Source organism: Cygnus atratus, chromosome Z (assembly GCF_013377495.2).
Source record: "Cygnus atratus isolate AKBS03 ecotype Queensland, Australia chromosome Z, CAtr_DNAZoo_HiC_assembly, whole genome shotgun sequence".
In the NCBI taxonomy this organism is placed as follows: Eukaryota; Metazoa; Chordata; class Aves; order Anseriformes; family Anatidae; genus Cygnus; species Cygnus atratus.
The window spans coordinates 20,171,181-20,191,688 of NC_066396.1; the positions used below are offsets into that span (position 1 = coordinate 20,171,181).

The following is a 20,508-nucleotide window of genomic DNA, read 5'->3' on the forward strand; positions in this document are numbered from 1 at the left end:
AACACTTGAATTTATACATGAAGTAGAAAGGGGGATGGAGAGAAATGAAGGAAAAGCTAATAATAGAAAATATTCCAGAGATAACAATCACTGAAGGTAGTCAAGCTATTATTGTACGTAATTCCTAAATGTGTTGAGATAATAAATTTATTGCCTAATTCATTCCACTATATTTTTCTTTCAAGAGATTGGGAGGCAAAATCGCATATTCTACATTCAGAACGGAATTCAAATAATTATATGTGCCATCAAATTTGCATGCCCAGGTTATAGTGACAGTAACAAATGTTATATTTAGACGTTTGATATACACAGATGGAAATGTGGCATGAAGTGGAAGAAGGAGAAAGATGTTAGAGTTCAAAAGTTCAAAAATGAAGACACTAAATACAAAGGAAAACTGCTGAAGTCTTAAAATATTCTAAAAGGAAAGGATGAGTTGCAGGTGCACAGACAGGAAAGGAAAAATGTTGGGTCTGTTAAGGAAACACACGTTATAGTGACTGCAGGCACTTTTCATTTTTCTTTGGTCAGTGTGCCTGGGTTCTGGTCTACGTGTGCCAGGATGCTGAAATTGCTTATATGTGCTAGTATTATGGGAAGCAGTGCACTAGGTAAACATATCTATGTGTCTCTCAGAGATGTCTCAGGCCATGAAAAAACATAGTCAATTTTCCTGGTTGCAGGTTCCTCCTCAATAATCCCTGGTGGACTGAAATTATCTGTGTATTCAAGGTGCACGGAGAACTGGGAGCAAGCACAACTGTAGCTACATGACTGTTCAGTGAGCCATCTCAAACGCATTCATGCTTATTAGCTCCCAGCCTCCGCTGGGCTGAAATGAATGACTGTAGCTGCTGCATGGGACTCAGTTTCAGAAAGGTTAGTAGGCTAGGCACAATTCCACATGAAAACATGAACCTCATTGAAATGAGTTGCATCTGAACTAATATGATACTGAGCACCTGGGGTCCTGGAGAAAGGAGTGTGCAGAGCTGCCAGATTGCTCAGGGCCAGTTATGAGTGGAAGCTAATGAGCCTAGCTGGACCCACACTCGGGTCCCTGAAGAGATGTGAGGGAGTCTCAGTGCCGTGCTCACCACTATTCACATTGTCTAGGTTTTTGCACTGTCTGAGACATTATGAATCCTTCTTTGTCGGAAAGTGGAGACAGGACTATTCAGCTTTTAAGTCCTCCTATTTGTTCTTCTGGAAGGTTAGAAATTTGTTTTGTAGGTCCAGGGATAAAATGGGCAGTATCCGCCCAGCATTCCTGCTACAATAGCATAGTGCATACATATTTTGACACATTCTGCAAAAGCAAGAGGTCCCCAAATAAATACAAAAGATTGTCAGAATGACAACTAAAACCGGCCATTAGCTCCAGAATTCAGTGTAGCCAAACGAATTGATTTATTGTGTCAAAGTGTAAATATCTATGCATCTGTGATATTAAATATATTAAATGACAGTTTCTCTGTTCACAGAGCTCCCATTTGTGCTTAATGTTTCCAGAGTTAGATCTGTGTGCAAAAAAGCAACCAGTCTGCAAACCTCTTTGAGGTTTAATCCCTGAATAACTAACATAATTTCAAAAATAAAGGTGTATACAGTCATTACTGAACTTTTAAAAAAAAAAATCAAACTTCTTTAATGATAAAAAATATGGTCATTCAATCTCAAATCACTCAAATTATTTTATTTTGAAAGCTGAAATTCTAATAATTAAATTATAGCAGTTTCTTTATATTATAACCCAGGGAAGCACAACTAATATTATACTTCATACAATTTTTGTATCTGGTTTACTGAATCTCATTTCTGGTAAAAATAGTAAATTGTCTTGGGGGCAGATTCTGTGTGAGAGACACAGCATGCTGTGCTGCCTACTGTAATGAATGCAGCCACAGTGCCATGGTAATGTGCTGAACAGTAATGGAAAAGCTAAAACTGGAGTTATTACCACCTGGTGGCTCGCAATTGGATGAAACATCCTTCCTGATCAATGGAAGAAAACATGGATATTTTCAAATAAATGGAGCTTGCATTCCAACACCTCGTGTCACCAGGAAGCTTTGGCCGTTTACAACACAAAAATGCATGTACATGATGAAATATTGCTCTTACTAAGAAGAGGACATTAAACAAAGCTAAAAGCTGTTTTGTGTGATGTATAGACATTGTACTGGCATATAGGACACAATTCCTGAAGTCCTGTGTGAGATCCTAATGCTACTAACGTAACTCAGAGGGATGAGTCCTGTGTTTATCTGCAGATGTAATTTGTGAACAGGCCCCACAAGCATAGGATTTTGCATACTGAAATCATTCTTAGATAAAGGCTAAGTTTTTCCTAAGAGTCTAATCAGACATCATGTCTCCTCTGTTAGGCACCATTTCTCAAGTGTATATCAATTCCTCTTATGCTGGGGAATGTGATATGATAGCTCACCCTCTGAGTGCTCTTTCTCCTCTCCAATGCAAATGAAAACAGGATGATTTAAACCACTGCTAACAGGGTTTTGCATTGAAACAGTAAAAAAAAATCAGATAATGTTTTACAGCAACTCGGTGCAACTACTCCTGCTCCAATTGCCAAAGCATGTCCATCTATGCCCACAGGAATACCAAGCTGCCCTTGACACAAATAGGGTGTTTTGTACCAGGTGAAAAAAGCCTGTTGTAACTCTTACTGTTTTTCTAGGCATACTATAACTTGTCTCATCTATGTGACATAATTTGTAATAAAATTTGTAATAAAATTCAGATGAAAATGAACTCAACTAAAGTAAGTATTGGATTTTTTGACCACCATACAATTTGTATTTTTTCTCTGCTTAAGAGTTAGTGTTTTTATGTTTCCTGAGGAACTAATGGAACCCAGAAGTGGTTTTACTTTTTTTTTTTTTTCCTTTTTGTTTGTACTGTAATTTCTTCTCTTTCTATTATTGAAGTATATTTACCATTTGGGAAGTCGTAAAGCATAGTTAGAAAAGGCCCAGACTGAATCTATTCCCTGCTAATAAAAGATGAACGTAATCTTCAAATTAAGGTTTCAGTCAACCAGTGTCATATATGAAGACTCCGTATCTGAACTGTAATGAAACTGAAATGAACTGAAAGGACACCAAAATTAACTTTATCAGTTAAGTTACACCACAATTACCTATAAATAAATATCCATTGTATGCAACAGACCAAAGCAACCTGTGTATTTAGACTAAAGTTGGACACATTATTCTTATTTGAAATTGTCGTGTGTCTCAATAATTTCCTTTCCATTCACCTTCAATCACATATGACTCCCAGATTTATTTTTTCTGTACTTTCACTGAATTAACTTTCTTCCTATCTATTACAGGGTACTTATCATGAGTTCAAGGAATATCAACGTTAATTTTTCATACATGACAAGACAGCTCTGCTGCTAAAAATCAAAATTACTAGATTTGATCTAAATTACTGAGATTTTTGATTTGATATTTTATAGAACATAAAATCTTAAAATAAAAATCAAATAGATTTGATTTTGTAAAAGAACATAAGTATTCTGGGTAAAACTTATCTTGCATCTAAAAATTACCTTGTCTTGAATGCATAAAAAAAAATCATAAGAAGGCATTGTAATTGTAAACATCAGTATAATAAGAGAACAAAGGTTTGTCTCCATCATGACTGTCTGCTACAGTATTTGAACACCCTGCAAGCTAACATGTTTTTTGTATTCTTGCACTTCAACTTTTCAGATAATTGAAAAAAAAAAACATTTAAAAAGATATAGAGCATACAGGTATAGATAGATAATAGAGTTAAAGGTATATGAGTGTTTGTTTAGGGAGGTTTTTCCTGTTTCATGCAAACAAATCTTATATAATATTAACAGTGGAAAAGAACTGTTTTGGCCTCCTGGAGTTTAAGTTGCAAGATCATGTGAGAAATAAGGCAAAATTGTGCCTACCTGAGCAAATGGTGTCACAATCAAGTCATCTCCATGTCTGAAAAAATGAGCAGAGTTGTTAGATATTAGTGAAAGTCATCTCACTGCTACTACTTTAACAGAGAGAAAATGAGGTTTTACAATGCACTGTGGGTTACTCCAGGTTTACTCTTCAACAGTTACACACTACCGTTGCTTCACAGATTCTTTTGAAAAGCAAATACCAAATTAGTTATCGCCCAATTACCTGTGTATCTATGGGACAGCTGATGAACCAACCAGTTTCTGCACAGTTTTCTGGGCAGGTGACTGCATGGGACAGACCTGCAGAGATTTCATCCCAAAGGACAAAAGGAGAATACTGAGAGCGATTACATTAAGGGTTGCTAGCAGGTTTGTGAGCAGGGGCCAGGCGAGTAACTGCAGATGACTGGGCAGTGCATCACAGACTAAAAAAAACTAGTAAAACTTTTGAACTGACTCACAATCATGTAGTTACAGGGGGTGTAACCGAGAGTGTGCTGTTGCTGTGGCAACCTCACCCACACCACACTGGCTGACGTAGAGCAAGGTGTCGGGATGACGTGCTGTAGCAGAGAAGGGAGGCAGGAAAAGAGGGGTTTCTTCACTTCTGTGCTGAAACACTTGCACAGAGATGTTGGCTTATGCTGTGAAGTTATTCCCACTTGCCTCATGAATAAAATATTGAAGTTGCACACAAAGTGCCACATGTAGTCACATGGAGGGCTAAGGGAACACTGGACAACTGCAGGAAGAAACTGATGGGAGACTGAAGCACGTATAGCTGCCCAGTCTCATCTGAAATGTGTGGAAAGGGAAAACTTGGAGTTTTCAGTTATCATATCCAGTACACAGCAGCAATCAAGATGAAAAGAAAATTTCCAAAGACAAAAATCTAATATGACTGTATTTTCCTGCAGTGAAATTGCCATGATAAGTTCTAAGCTGTATTTGGACCTGAAATCATTCAGCAGAAATACCATTGCTTTGGTGCTGTTTTCAGGTTATTTAAGCATGAAGTATGAGCATTTAATAACACATTTTCAAATCAAGGTCTAAGGCATTTCATGATGTTTTCATGACCCTATGAAAATGAAAAGAGCTCTTAAAACTAGCTGGTCATTAACTCCCTTGTTAATGCCCTGGGATGATTCATCCTGTCTATAATAACCAATTGGATTTAGTTTGATGAGACAATTAAAGCCTCTAAGTTACTCCCATGGTGCCATGTTTCTTCTGGTTTAGTGTGAGGATCAGGTTTACACACTGTCCAGTCAATTGGAAAGTTTTCACTATATCCCAACCACTTCTGCATAAATGTCATTTAATGAAGCATTCTGACAACAATGACTTCCTCAGGCAGCCAGGGAGGAAAATCCTCTTCTCAACCTTCCCATCAGAAGTGGAACAGAATTTTTCTGCATTCCTGATAAAGCAAAGAACTAGAAAAACTGATGACTCTTCTGTGGAAATTAAGTATGGTATACGTAGCATTTAACACAGATTTTCAGGGTAACGGAAAGATCAGACCTCTTCCTTTTTCGATCCTGACAAAAAGGAAAGAAAATTGTTACTTGTAGTCAGGCTGATGTAGTCTTGGCAAGTATACCTCCACAGCAAAAGTGCATGTCACATCCTTTGGTAATAATTTACAAAATAAAAAGACTGTCATTTCTAATCAGCATTGCTTAATTTGTTATATAGCTACACAAACAGTGGAAGAGTAAGTCATTAAGCCAAATGTATCTTTTCCTTTTCTCTCATTCTTCATTTAAATAGCCATAATGTAAACATGTACATTACCTCACTTCCATAAAAAATACATTATTTGTCTTCAAGTTATGTGAAACAGTATTACCTGCTGTGTGACAGCTGGCTTACCTTTTCCTCAGTAAAATAGATTTTTTTTCCCTTTTTAAAAAAGGGTTTTTCTATTTGTGTGTTAGTTAGGATCTCCATTTTCTCTTCTCTTGTTTTTTTGACAAAGAGGCCCAGCTATGTAAAGCAAGGAATTACACCTTAGTTATCTGAATGGCTTCTGCAAAGATTGAACAGCCTAAAGCCTCAAGTAAGTAATTTGACTTCCTCACACCTACCCACCGTCTCTGTTACTCAGGTTGTTCAGGGCTACAAAGATGGTGAAGCATCTGAGGGGAAGATGTATGAGCAGCAGCCAAGGTCCCTTGGTTTGTTCAGCCCAGAGCAGAGCAGGCTGAGGGGAGGCCTCATGGCGGCCTGCAGCTCCCTCATAAGGGGAGCGGAGGGGCAGGCACTGAGCTCTGCTCTCTGGCAATCAGTAATTCACTGTCTAAGAATCAGTTGGCAAAACTGTGAAAATAGGATGGTCCTTGTTTTCAACATCTGTTGAAGGCTGCTTTACTGGAAGTGGTATTTCATTGCTCTTCTTAATTCAATGGCCCTGTTTGCCATTCCTTGAATGTTGAGGCACTTCTACGAGGCAATAAGTACACATTGCTGGACCTTCTTCCATGTATTTTTTTTTTAAATATAAAATAGCTTCACTCCACTACTGTAAATTTCAAACTTTATTCTACTTAAACTTTTTCAGGATAGCATTTCACTGGAGAATATTGATAAAATACTGTGGATAATTAGAGGAGACATCATTAAATGTTAATTTAATGCACTGGAACCAATCCAGGATTTAACTTTCATATTTCAAATACCCCTCCTGTCAAGAGTAACAATTACAGTTGTTGTCATTATTTGGGGAAGGTGTATTGAAAGCACAGATATCCACAGTTTTCACATAGTAGTTTAGCATGTGCCAGACAAACTTGGACAGAAAAACAATTGCATAGTGTGTTGAGTAATCTTCAGTCCACATTGGGTGAGAAAATCTGGAAAAGGTGAGAGTGTTCAAAAAGGAAGCAGAAGTGTCCAAACTGGCTGTGTTACTTTTTGTACAGAAGACCAAGAACATACGATTTAATCAAGGTGCTATCTTTCTACAGTGTACTGAATCAGGACACTACAATTTATGAGTGTCCTGCTATTTTCTTTTCTGACGATATGGAAGCTGATAGATGATTCTGTTTGGATTCTGGACAGGATAGTGCCACACACCTATATACAGAGGCAACAAGAGGAGTGTAAAGCCTATGCAATATATCACAGGCCTATAAATTCAGACAGAGCTGTTAACCTTTACGGTTAGAATAAATTCTTCACATCACTGTTAACACAGTTAACTAGAATGCCTGGCATAGTTGTTCATATGTTCACTTTTTAAAAGAAAGATAAATTTGAAAGTAGGATAATTTTTTATAGCCAAAATTTTTAAACGATCAAATTAACCACCACAAAAAACAAACAAACAAAAAACCGTTAAACCACATAATACTCCACACAAGTTGAATCAGTGTTACATACAGTCCAAATTACCAATAGTAGACCAAAGATTATATAAAACATTGCAGGTTATTCACCATGTTAAAGTGATGAAGCATTTTTCTGGGTTTTCTTTCCTAACATTTCCTACAGGACATAGTAGAACTTTCCCCATATAACCTATGATGGTCCACACTCTGGAGAAGAGAAAAGAGTACCATGTTAAGTCAGAAGTTAGACGTGTATGTTCAGATTAATGTTGCTGAATACTAAGTACACAAATTCTGCCTTCCATTCCTCAAGACTGGCATTAATTTGTTTCTTCTATCCCAATTACAGGATAGCAATTAACATTGCCCCCAGTAAAGAGGAACTTAGAGTTATATTCATGGACAGACAGACAGAGAAGCAGACAGGAAGATGAATTCAAGGATAGATTTGCTAAGTGCCTAACCTTTAATTAAGTTGGGATATTTTAATTTAATCATTTAATAATAGAAGTAGCTAGGGAGATATTCTGCAGACCTGCTAGGATACTGTTAAAAAAGATAGGGTGTTTTATGCAGTCAGAAAAGAGTTTAGATATCCAGTAAGGCAATATGTGTCCCAAACCTTAGACACCACTAGAAATGTGTCTCCACTTGCAAATGTGGAGCTTGCAGGGAGAGTCCTGAATAAGATTTATCTTCAGAAAGGCCATAATAAACTCAAGTTAATACACATATGAAGAACACCATGAATGTTCTGGAGGACATATATTATGGAAGTAAGACATAAATAGGATACATAAAAACACAGTCTAAACATAGGAGAGTATATGGACAAAACGTATTTACACCAACTTGACACATAACTTTTTAAAGACAAGTTGAAATTGGATTGCTGTAGCAGCCTTGGCTATGGTGGCGACACACAACAGATCTATTTTGGCAGCACATGTTTGAACAGCCCTCCTTGCTAGGGTGTAGGCATAGATGCAGACAGAGCTTCAGATGGCAGGTGCAGCCCTCTGAGTCCCTGGCTGCAGAGTGCCTGGGGCTCCTTGTCCTGCAAGAGGTGTGTCCTACTGTGGAACTGTGCTGTCAAGTGGAGGAGGTAAGAGGAAGGGGGCAGGCTGTGGGACATCAGGTAAGATTAAAGGGAGACAGAGAGGATATTCTCTGAGGCACAACTCAAAGAACCTCTGACTCCAACTGTAGGACAGAAGCTATCAGTGTCCACCCCCAGTGCTGAGGTAAGTGTAACCTCCAGAAAAGGGAAGGATGGAAGCTGGTGACTTCTGGCACCAAGAGAAAGGCTCACCTAACTGCTTACAGGTATAAAATAGTTTCACCACCCTCCATGTTGAAGTGGAGCCAGATGTGCCTACTAGCAGTAAATCTGGTTCACCTAACCCTAAAGCAAGCAAGGCTACCAGGAAGAATTGGCAAATCATTGTAATGGGTCACTCCCTGGTACAGGGAACAGAGGCACCCTTCTGTCAGCCTGATTTATCAGCTAGGGAGGTTTGCTGCCTGTCCAGAAGCCCATATCCAGGATGTTGTGGAGGCATCGCTGAAGCTGGTCTAACTCTCTGACCCCTTTCTTTTATTCCGTGTGGGCACGAATGATACTGATAGGGCAAACCTGCACAGTACCAAAACTGGCTAGAGAGGTCTGGGGGCAGTAGTCAAGGGGCTAGGGACCTGGATGGTGTTCTCAGTCCTGCTGGTGAGCAGAAGGGTGTGAGGAGGAGAGCACTAACAGTACAAGTCAACAATTGGCTGCAGAACTGGTGTTGGCAATGGGGTTCTGGGTTTTATGAACATGGCAACCTATTTGCAGATCCCCATCTGTGGGGGAGAGATTGGATCCACTTCACTAAGCAGGGCAAAGATATTTCTGCTAATGGGATGGCTGACCTCATAAGGAGGGCTTTAAACTAGGATGGACAGGAAAGGGAGAATGTAAGCAGCAGCCCTATGAGGGAGTGACGGACAGGGTTGCTGAGCAAGGGGCATGGGGTGATGAGACAGGGAAAGATCACAAAATCAACAAAATGGGGCTTAAGTGGTATTGCCACCAGCACTTGCATGTAGACCAGGAAGTTCCTACAAAGCACTATTATGGACAAATCCCCCAATCCCTTTCTTGGAACCTAACACGCTGAGGTGCCCCTCAATATCATATACTAATGCACACGGTATGGCTAATAAACAAGATCAGTTAGAGATGTGTATGCTTGCAGGGCTATGACCTTGTTGGGATCATGGAGATACCGTGAGACGTCTCCCAACAGTGTAGTGCTGTAATGGAAGGATAGGATACAGGCTCTTTTGGGATGACAGGCTGGGGAGATGAGAAGAGGTTGTCGCCCTCTATGTCAATGAGCAACTGCAGTGCATGGAGCTCTGCCTGGGGATGGACGATGAGCTGACTGGAAGTCTATGGGTTAGGATTAAAGGGAGGGCTAGGTTAGGTGAATTGTAGTGGGGGTCTCCTACAGGCCACCTGATCAGGGAAAACAAGTGCATTAAGTCCTCTTAGACAGACAGACAGGAGCAGCCTGCAAACTTGAGGCTGGGACTTCAACCACCTTGATATCTGTTGGATAGACAACATAACAGGGCACAAGCAATCCAGGAGGTTCCTGGAATACATTCACAATAACTTCCTTCTGCAAGTGGAAGAGAGACTGCAGAGAATTTAATGAAGGGCTGAAAAAATGATGAAGGAACCTGTCATATAAGGAGAGAGTAAAAGAGCTAGGACTGTTTGCCCAAGCAAAGGAGGCTCAGAGGGGACCTTATCAATGTATACAACGAGAACAGAACCTGGCTCTTTTCAGTGGTGCCCACTGCCAGGACAAGAGGCAACAGGCCCAAACTAGAACACAAGAGGTTCTGTCTGACCATCAGGAAGCAGTTTACTGTACACATAATGGAGCACTAGGACAGGTTGCCTGGAGAGGTTGTGGAATCTCCCTTCTTGGAGATCTTCAAAAGAGTCTAGACGTAGTCCAAAGCAACCTGCTCTAGGTGTCCCTGCTTGAGCAGGGCGGGGTTTGGACCAGATGACCCCTAGAGATCCTTTCAAATACAAACCATGCTGTGAATCTGTGAAATAAAATTACTATTTAACCTTCATACAATTTACATAGTGTTAGTTATGAGAGTAGTGGAAAGAATGTTGACACCATATTGTTTTAAAACAGGATCATACTGGTTTGTCACACTCTGAATGAAAAACTCACTCATCACCCAAGGATACATACTGGCTGAGAATGCTGATCAATCTTTAAAGCCAACTAGCATAATCTGCATTGGATTCTTCAATTACAAACTTGGGACATAGTCTATTTGAAAGAATAAAGCTGCCGACAGACTTTGAAAAGCCCTAGGAGACAGTGGCTGTCTGGCATCTTTGTAGCAAAGAGATAAGGCTTTTGACACATGATGACAAGAATCAACTCCATTTTCACACAGTTGCTTTTTTATTTTTTATTTTTTAATTATTATTCTCTCTAGAAATATATCAAACTTAAAAGCAAGGGAAAATCCATACTGTTCACACACAAAATATGAAAGAATATGAAGATGAAAGCAGTCTTCTCTTTGAAGAAAACAGAAAGAAAACCGAAGTCCCTGAGAGGTCCATTATCCCAGCCAAAACAAAAGCTGGTTATAGTAGTTCTCCTTGGACTATCAGAAAACTAATTAAGTTAAGACTTCAGAAACATACCAAAAGAAAAAACAAAACAAAACAAAACAAAAAACAAACAAAAAAAAACCAAAAAACCACATTTCTCTGACATAAATCTCACTAGCAAATACTGCAAATTTGAATGTTTTCAAATATCCCAATTAGCTTCATATGGATCACAAAGCAAGTTATTCCTTTGTGACATGCTGAGGAAGAAAACAATACTTGGCCTCCTTATAATCAGAGATCCAAAAGACAGCCCAGAACAAATGTGGATTATACCACATGGCTAATATGCATCAAGATATGTCATGTACTAATGTATCTGGAACTTTCAAAGTAGGAGTATTTTTTGTAGGGAGGTACTAAGCTGGATTTAATTTTTCATGCAACCTTCTTAGCAGCTCAGTTTCTGAAGATACAGTTTACCAGGTTTGAAAGAAGCCTTTGAATACATGGAGTCTGCTCTGTCGTAGTCACCACTGTTAGGTTACCCAGTTTACAATCTTCCAACTGAATTACAGTAGGAACAGTGAGCTGTTCCTTTAGTTTGTAATGGATATGATTCTGTTTTTCCAAGTCTTGAAAGATCTCCTCATCTTGTGTGCTAATGCAATTCAGTTGGAAGTAAGGTGTTTTTAAATTAGGATCCTGAGGTTTAATCCACACATTATCAGAAAGTATTATCTGGTTAACTATGTACCTTACTGTGTCTTTCCCAGCATGACATCACAGCATGTGTTCTTTTGAGAAGACTAGGAACAAGGGATGTTGCTGGGTGACAAGAGCAGCTAATTATATCTCAGTGATAGTCATCTGAACCAAGACCCGTCAAATCCAGAAGATCAATTCAGGATTGTCGCAAGGGCTGAAGTCAGAATCAGCAGACTAACTGAAAGAATTGGAAGTATTACAATACATACTTTTTTCCCATTTCACTATTGGGCTTTCATCTCCTATGACAGTATCACAGCACATTTGGAAGAGTTCAAGGAGGACCAAGCTGTTCAAGGTCAAGCTGAATGGGGCTTTGTGCAACCTGATCTAAAGAAAGATACCCCTTCTGCCTGTGGCGACAGAGGGTATGGACTAGATTATCTTTAAAGGTACCTTCCAACCCGAACTATTTTATGATTTGATGATTCACATTGCCCCAAATAGCCATCAAGCTTCAATGCTTTAATCTTACCATAATACATCAGAAGTACAGTCGATAACTCCAAGCAACTGGCTTGCATTCAGTCTAGCAGACTTATTCAGCCTTAAGTAGAAATAGACCATGGACTTGCCAGTGTGCTTCATTGGTGTAAGTGGTTTTCCTTCTAAAATTAGAAAGCAGTCTGCCTGGGTGTCACTGTGGCAATGGCATGGTAAGAGAAGTTACTGCAGTACGGAAATTTGTTTTTTTATGTTGAAGGAAGGACTATATTAAGCCAGATGGTATAGTACTTTGAACCACAAAAGAGCTGAACTCAATCAGAAGAGTCCAGGCCAATTCAGCAGTGCCATTGTTGGACTGTTCATACAACAGAAATCAACATTTAGCTCTAAGCAAGGCTGCAAAACAAACGAGCATCAGTGACTAAAGGATAGATTTGTTTTCTGCTCAGGTCAGAGAAAATTAATGAATGGGTGTGTACACATGACTGGAAGCAATCAAGTTAGTGCAGCTTAATGAGTTACTATTAATCATTTTAAATTGCATTAGCTGACACACGTAAACTCTTAGCTTGTTACAAATGTAAATAAAATGTATTACCTTGGACTGCTTTTAAGCAGAAGTCACTTGGTTGCTTGTCCCTGCTTCCTACATTTAAGCATTGAGAACTGATACAATTGTGTTACTTCTGAAGAAAGACATGACTTTGCATGGAAATTCCTGGTAATGCAGGCTGAAAGATTTCTCCTCTAAAAGGAACAAAAGCAGGGCTGTTAAAAACAGCACCTACTCAAGGTAAGTTCCCAGCCTGAGGGAGCTTGCTGTGAGCCAGCCACAAGATTTTCTCAGCTTCGGGGTTTAGAAAATGGGGTCCCTTAACCAAATTTAAAGGCTGCTAAACACATATATATATATATATATGTATGTATAAAGACTTCAGGAAAAACAAGGCAACATCAGAATTTCAGATTCTCCTTTTTGAGAGAGCAAGCTCCACAATTAACACAACATGAACCATGAACACCATTGCAAGCATACAGAGAGTTTTGAGAGTTGTTTGTGCCCTGAGGGATGAAACATGAACTAATGTTCTTCTGGATTGTGAAATAAGTTCGGCCTGTGCGTGAGCTGGAAAAACAGCCTAAGAAGCTTCTCCAGAAACATTCAAATTTCTCTTTACAAGGTTCCCTTTCTCCACACTGCTCTCATCTTTCACTATTGCATGCACGTGTGCACACAGAACGTAAACATCCTCCATCCCCTCCATTGTAGCAGTAGATCTGTGTAGCAAACATTGATATGAATATTCCTGTGATTTAGCTGAAATCCCTGCTAAGAATCATTTTTGGTATCATGCTTTTAATCTTTGACCAAAGATGTTTACCTTATTTAATGCAGGAGCAGTAAATAACATGGCACGTTATTTCAAACATATAATATTTCCACCTCCCAAAGGAAAAGAAACTTGATGTTAAATGTCTTTGTAAGGGAATTGATGTGTTTTACAGCTGAGAGTTCTGTTTGGAAAATGAATAGGTTTTAGTATTCAGCCATAAAACCAATGACAATTCTGTATTGTCTGAACATTAAATAAAATCAATTTGAATTTCATTAAAAAAAAAAAAAAACTTATTCGCCAGCCACATAAAGGCATATGAGAACACCTTAGAATTTCTTGAATTAAAACACAAATCAAAACAAGCTTTCTCAATGCAAAAATATATTTTTTTTTGGCTTATGACATAACTGATTTCCCACCAACAAAACGAAGTTATTGCAAAATTACTGTGTGCAGTTGTGGGGACCACAATATAATAAGAAGGACATAAAAGTATTAGAGAGTGTCCAAAGGAAGACTATAAAGTTGGTGAAGGGTCTAGAAGGAAAGGAGCAGAGGAGCAGCCAAGGTCCCTTGGTTTGCTCAGCCCAGAGCAGAGCAGGCTGAGGGGAGGCCTCATGGCGGCCTGCACCTCCCTCACGAGGGGAGCGGAGGGGCAGGCACTGAGCTCTGCTCTCTGGGGACAACGACAGGACCCGAGGGAACGGCATGGAGCTGGGACAGGGGAGGGTCAGGCTGGGTGTTAGGGAAAGGGTCTTCACCCACTAAGAGGGTAGTTGAGCACTGGGACAGGCTCCCCAGGGCAGCAGTCACAGCAACGAGCTGCTGGAGTTCAAGAAGTGTTTGGACAATGCTCTCAGACATAAGGTTTTATTTTTGGGTGGTCCTGTGTCCTTCCAGGACTTGGAATTGATGATCTTTGTGGGTCCCTTCCAGTTTGGGATATTCTATGATTCTATGATTCAAACTTACTTAAATTTAAGAAAATTGGACATTACTAAATTCTTTAGTTTGTATCACATTTGTAAAATGTTCTAGCAACTAGAAAGGACACAGTGGTCTTTTTTTTTTTTTTCAAAATATTTTTGATAGTTATCCCCCCCCCCCAAAAAAAAAAAAAAAAAAAGAAAAGGTTATAAGTATTAATTACTTAATTTAAGCTGCAACCTGATTTATTCAATTTAAAAGTTCTTAAGAAAAAGAAACAAACCCAATGAAGCAAAATATTGGCCTATTTTTCCTACAGCCAACTAAATGCTTTTCTTTGCATGGATAAATAAATGTCTCAAACAACATACTACATTTTTTCATTAAAATTGTTTCTAAGCTTAAATTAAATTGAAAGTACTTCATCATAGCTGATTTTTAATGAAAGTTTGACTAGATCTATTTAGATTTTCCATAAGGTTATATCACAAATTCAGAAGAAAAGAAAAAGAAAAAAAAAAAAAGAAAAAGAAAAAGATAACCAGATAAATCATAAGACATTTCAACAGCAATATATCTGGAAAGACAATTATTTCTCATTTGTTAAATAGAGGTACAATTAATCTGCTCATTACCTGTGTGTTTCTTCTGCTTTGCTAGTCTCTTTGTCAGAACTTTATGCAGGTCACTTTTCATGGAAAAGGGTATCTTTCTCCCTAATTTTGGATTTATACTCACAGTATTATATTAATAAATCCAAGCATTCCTGGCTCAGAAAAAGAAGAATAAGCTGTATCACTAGTAATTTGGCTTCCTGTTCAGGATGAAAACATATATCCTCATTTCATGATTCTATTGCCATATTAAAACCTTGGGTGAACCTCCGTAACTGTCCAGGTTTGCCATATTTGTCTGCCAATATTTGTAAGTACTTTCCCTTTACACATCTGATCTGATCCAGATGGAATACAATGCAAGTTTTAAAAACTGAACAAACTGTCAAGAACTGGGAAATGTGTGTGCAAGTATACCTCAATTGTTCCATGTGCCGGTTAAAGGGATATTTCAAACCGTTTGCAGCTTCAGGTCAGGACCAGACCTGCCAGTCACTGACAAATACGGGAACACCCTATCCTGGAATTTCCCTTTATTTAAGATATATTTTTGCAGCCAGGATAACTCTACTAATCTTTATTCTTTGTAAAATTACAGATTATTTTGACTTCATTTTGGAAAAAATACCCCCACAGAATTTAAAATCCCACAACTATTTCTCTAGCTACTGAAAAAAGGGATAATCCATCCTGACTAAACAGACCCAAATCTCTGTATGTCATGTTTATCAGACAACACAGGCTCTCTGTGTTCCAAAGTAGTCCAAAATCAGGTTTTCGTATTCAAAGAGAGGATATATGTGTATATATATATATATATTTAATTTTTTGGAGACATATAGCAGTGGTTTACCAATATGTTTACAATAAAGTCTAACAGAGCAGCATGTCCTCTACAAGGAGGCGGTATTATATTCTTGTTACAGGGAAAACAAATCCCAAAGTAAATTGTGTTTTCTTGATGTTTATTTTATCAGCAGAGGAATGCTGTTATCTACAGATGGTACTGGCTGAAGAGCAGTAGGCTGGACCGCTTGGGAAATGGATGTAATGTTGGCCATTTGGCTATTTAGCAGACCACCAGGTCAATGACCCTGCAGTTCTCTACAGATTATGTTTTGTGACTGTGTTTGGGTGTTTTGAAGATGGAAGCAAGGATGAACAGAAATTTGCAAGTTTTGTGTAATTATACAAGTTAGAGTTTACACTGATATTTCACCTGATCAAGGAAACAGTGCTGAGCTTCTCTTACAGGATCCTCCAAAACTCCCCATGACAGCTACTTTCCTACTAAGTGAGGTTCAGCTGGCCAAGTCCTTGAAAGGCTAGGATGTTGGACTGCATTCAGTGACCTTGTGGAAATAGTAGAAGGCAGACTTGAGCGTTTATTGGCAAATACCTTTTCCCCCAGATGCATTCAGAAAACATAAGGGAGCTCAAGCACTCTTCCACACTATGAGTGTCTTGGTACTCTGGTCTCATCTGCTACACTCTGGTCTGCTTCTTCAGTACCACAGGGAACTATGAACACTGCTTTTTTCCCTTTAAAGTGTGGTTAAAATGTGAGCTCTGCTCTAGTCAGTGGACTGCTTGTTGCTTTCTTTCTCAAGTTTACAGCAGAGCTAATGATTTCACTGGAGAATCTATTTATTTGTTTATTTATTTTCATCACATTAGAGACCTGGGTTTTGCTAAAATGGAGATTCTCTATAAATTAGATCACATGCACTGTTAATCAAGGCAGTGATCCCTCAGCAAGAGAAGAAGCATAAAAAGTGTTAACCATTGCCTCCTCTGTTTATATTTGCAAGTTCTGAGTAGCAAAAGCAGTTTATCAGGTGAGTATCAAGTAATCAGTGTGCCACTGCAAGATATTCACATTCATAGCTACCTGTTTCAATGATGTCTTCAAATGTAATGAGACAATCATTCCAATACAATGTTAGTGATTTCTCTCATCTTTCAGCTTGCTGCTGCTGTTCTCTTTTTTCTCTGTGCTGTAGCCTTGCAGTTAGGGGCTTTCAAATTTTATTTTCCATTCCTTATTCTCCTTCCCTTTAAACTTGTTTTCCAGTCTCTTGTCGTGGATATTACCCTGTAATTCCTCATATTGACTCACTCATATGTTCACTTTTCCTGATACTGCATATCCTCATCTCCCTGCTAGAAATCCATAGTCAGGTTTCACAATGCATCTGAGCTGTTCTGCCTTGGATCTTGTATCTCCCTGTCTAAACCACATTGCCTTTACATTTTACGACCTTGAATGGCTTTTACTAATCTTCTCATGTCATCTTCTTGTTCTACTATTTCTTTCTCTAGGATTAAGATATTTGTTCCAAAAGTTAATTGAAAAAATGTTACAGACTCCTACTCCTTTTGCTTTGTTTTTCCCTTTCCTACTATACTGCTGCTTTTTCTGCCTCTTGAAAAGCTGTAAGTACACCCACTGTTTTGGCCCATTAACCTTCTCCTATCTGAGCTGCCTTGTGCTCATCCTGCCTTTTGTTCTTTTCCTCCTCTAATCTGAGGAAACTCTTCTTACTTTACAGTATGTTGTAGTCTATCTGATTTGAAAAACTCTACACTTCTCTCTTTTCGGGTCCTGCTTCTGTTATGTTCCATCTCAACTCATTGAATGAACTCTCTCTGGTTGCTATGTGAGGTTTACTACCTTGGGCACAAAGATTCACTCTGTTCCTTTTCCTGAGGATACTATCTGACTGTATTAGTCTCCTGGTTATCATCTTTTGCTTTGCTTTTAGGTCATCTGTGGCAGAGGACAGCATTTTGCCTTGGGGTTTCAAAGAGCTGTGCACAACTGGGTTCCGTCCCTTGGCTGCAGCAATGCAAACAATAATGGTAGAATAAAGAATTCAGTGCTTTAGCACTGCCATCCGCTGGCTGTCTTTGGCCATGACACTCCATATTTGACTGAGATCTTAAAGTTTTGGTTTTGTCTCATCTGAAGTGGAATGTACTGCTATAAGCACACTATTTGTGAGTACTAGAAAACACCAGAAATATTTGTTATATTCCTTCCACATATAAGATGCATGCATTTCATTTTCTAGTTTGCTTTATAAAGTGAAATATTGAGGTTGGTAACTCAAGCACTAAAAAAAATCAGAGGATTCAAGGTTAAACTCTTATGCACAATTCATCTGTTACCTGAATTTTGTGTATGTTTTGTAATATATGTTGCTCATGCATAAGAAACATACAATTAAATATGCATATAGATGCAAAACAGAAATAGAACAATTTGTAAGTGATATAAATGTTTCTGTGATGCTTCCTCTGACAAATCTTTCAGCCCCTACCCTGTTTAGGAAACTCCTGAACTAAAGTGGTTTCTTTATTTTAATAACCTTCACTGGGCTTCCTTTCCAGGCACATCCTGTTTCTCCTTGCACCCATATATAAAGAGATGTTTGGTATTTTTTTCTGTATATTTTCTTCACTATTTTCTCTTTTAATTTTTTTCCCCCTTTCATTCCTTGGTTTCCCTTTAGTACATTTCTGTGATATAATCAAACTCATTATTATTAGGCTTACTGATACTAGATTAACATTATATGGTCAAAACCACTAGCATTTTACATTTCCTAATACAGTCCAAACCTAAAAAGTGCAGGAGTATTAACCTTAACAAAACAGTTCTATGACAGGAGACTATTAAAATCTATCCAGATATGATGTCGAGTAAACTTCATATGCAGATTTGTTATGAGAACTTTTTGACAGAAAGAATAGATACAAATATCCAAGGAAGAAAGTGTGCTCATTGTTTCCATAATTAATTTTTTATATGATTTATTGCCATGTACTGAAATATTACCCAGAATTCTAGGAAATACAGAAGTGGATTACAAGTTCAAGGATGGAGCACTAATTGAATTCTTAATTGAAATGACTCATCTAAGCAATGCACTGAACTGGATTGGCCCCTGATTGTAAAAATGTTTCTAAATGGCATCCCTACAAGGGTGTCACACCAAAAGCTTGACTTTTGTACATTTAGAAGAAAGGTTCTATGTCAGAAGATTTACTGGGTGAAGGTCTCCATTCACAAAGGAAACACTTTTTTCTTTACAAAAAGGCAAGAGGGATTGGTGTTTTTCTCAGATTAACTGGTGTATGGACCTTAAACAAAGTCTCTGTAAAGGCCTGAGTTTTACTCATCTTGATACTTACATAGGAAGTAAGTTATAATTAGATAGACTAATTAACACTTCTAAAAGTGATAGGTGAGAATAGGAGTCTCCAGTTATAATGACTGCAAGTTAAATACCACATGAAATTTCACTCATTATTATGAAAACTGATTTTCTTTCTGTATACTGATGCTGTTACTTTTTTTAAGAGGATGTTTATTGTTTGTTTATATTAATGCTGAATTTTCACTGCTTTTGATATCCTTGCTCACTAGGGGATTCTTATTAACCTGGACTTTTATTTTAGTAGTTTATAATTAAATCATAAACACTTATTTGGCAGTGAAATTTGGAGCAGATTGAACAAAACAAAAACAAAACAAAAATTAACAAAAATTCTTAATTTCTACTACTTAGAAGTGACTAGAAGCTAGGATATTTAACGTGTTTTCAGTGTTTTACAAATAAAGAGAAATTTGCCCCTGATTTCAACTACCCATGCAAGCTGGCATCTATGCATATTTGCAAAGTATGACTCACTAGCAGAAATACACACATCAGAAAAAAAATAATCAACTTTGGTGAGAGGACAGAATAACTTTCTGAAGGTCTTTTCTTAAAATTCTTTTTTGTTTGTTTGTTTGTTTTGTAATTAATAATTCTTGCTTCTCTTGAATATATTAATTTCTGATATCTACCTGGTCTCATGCAAAGGATTTAAAACTGTCCCAAACAACATTCTTGTCTCTAAAGTGGAAATAAATGGATATGATAGATGGATCTCTCATGGATGAGAAATTGTCTGTATGGTTGTGTTCAAAGAGCTGTAGTCAACAGCTCCGTGTTCAGGTGGAGACCAGTGACAAGTGGTATTCCTCTGGGGTCTGTATTGGGACTGGTATTTAACATCTTTTCAGTGATGTGGACAGTGGGATTGAGCTGCCAACAGCACCAAGATGAGTGATGTGATCGACATGCTGGAGGGCAGGGATGCCATCCAGAGGGACCTGGACAGGCTTGAGAGGTGAGCCTGTGCAAACCTCATGAGGTCCAACAAGGCCAAGTGCAAGACCCTACACCTGGGTGCAATTCTAAACACAAATACAAGCTGGGCAATGTCTGGATTGAGAGCAGGCCTGTGAAGAAGGACCTGGGAGTGTTGGTTGATGAGAATCTTGACATGAGCTGGCAACGTGCACCCGCAGCCCAGAAAGCCAACCATACCCTGGGCTGCAGGGTCTGCAGATTCTCAGGGAAGTAGTTACGAGCATCACCTGGGAATATGCTCTAGAGGCTTTAGGGGTCCATGGTTGCTGATCACT

At 38.5% G+C, this 20,508-nt stretch overlaps 1 protein-coding gene across 4 annotated transcripts in view; it reads right to left on the minus strand.

Annotated features, from left to right (window-relative positions):
- PDE4D (phosphodiesterase 4D) overlaps nt 1-20,508 on the minus strand; it is a 654,770-nt gene that overhangs the window by 109,163 nt on the left and 525,099 nt on the right. For 3 of the 4 annotated variants that reach the window (XM_035553451.2, XM_035553452.2, XM_050716136.1), the window contains one exon: nt 3,959-3,995. In XM_035553451.2, the coding sequence (XP_035409344.1) occupies nt 3,959-3,995 (37 nt within the window). Of the gene's footprint in view, nt 1-3,958; nt 3,996-4,184; nt 4,317-20,508 lie in introns of those variants that run through there. The other variant, XM_035553455.2, reaches the window with a different exon arrangement.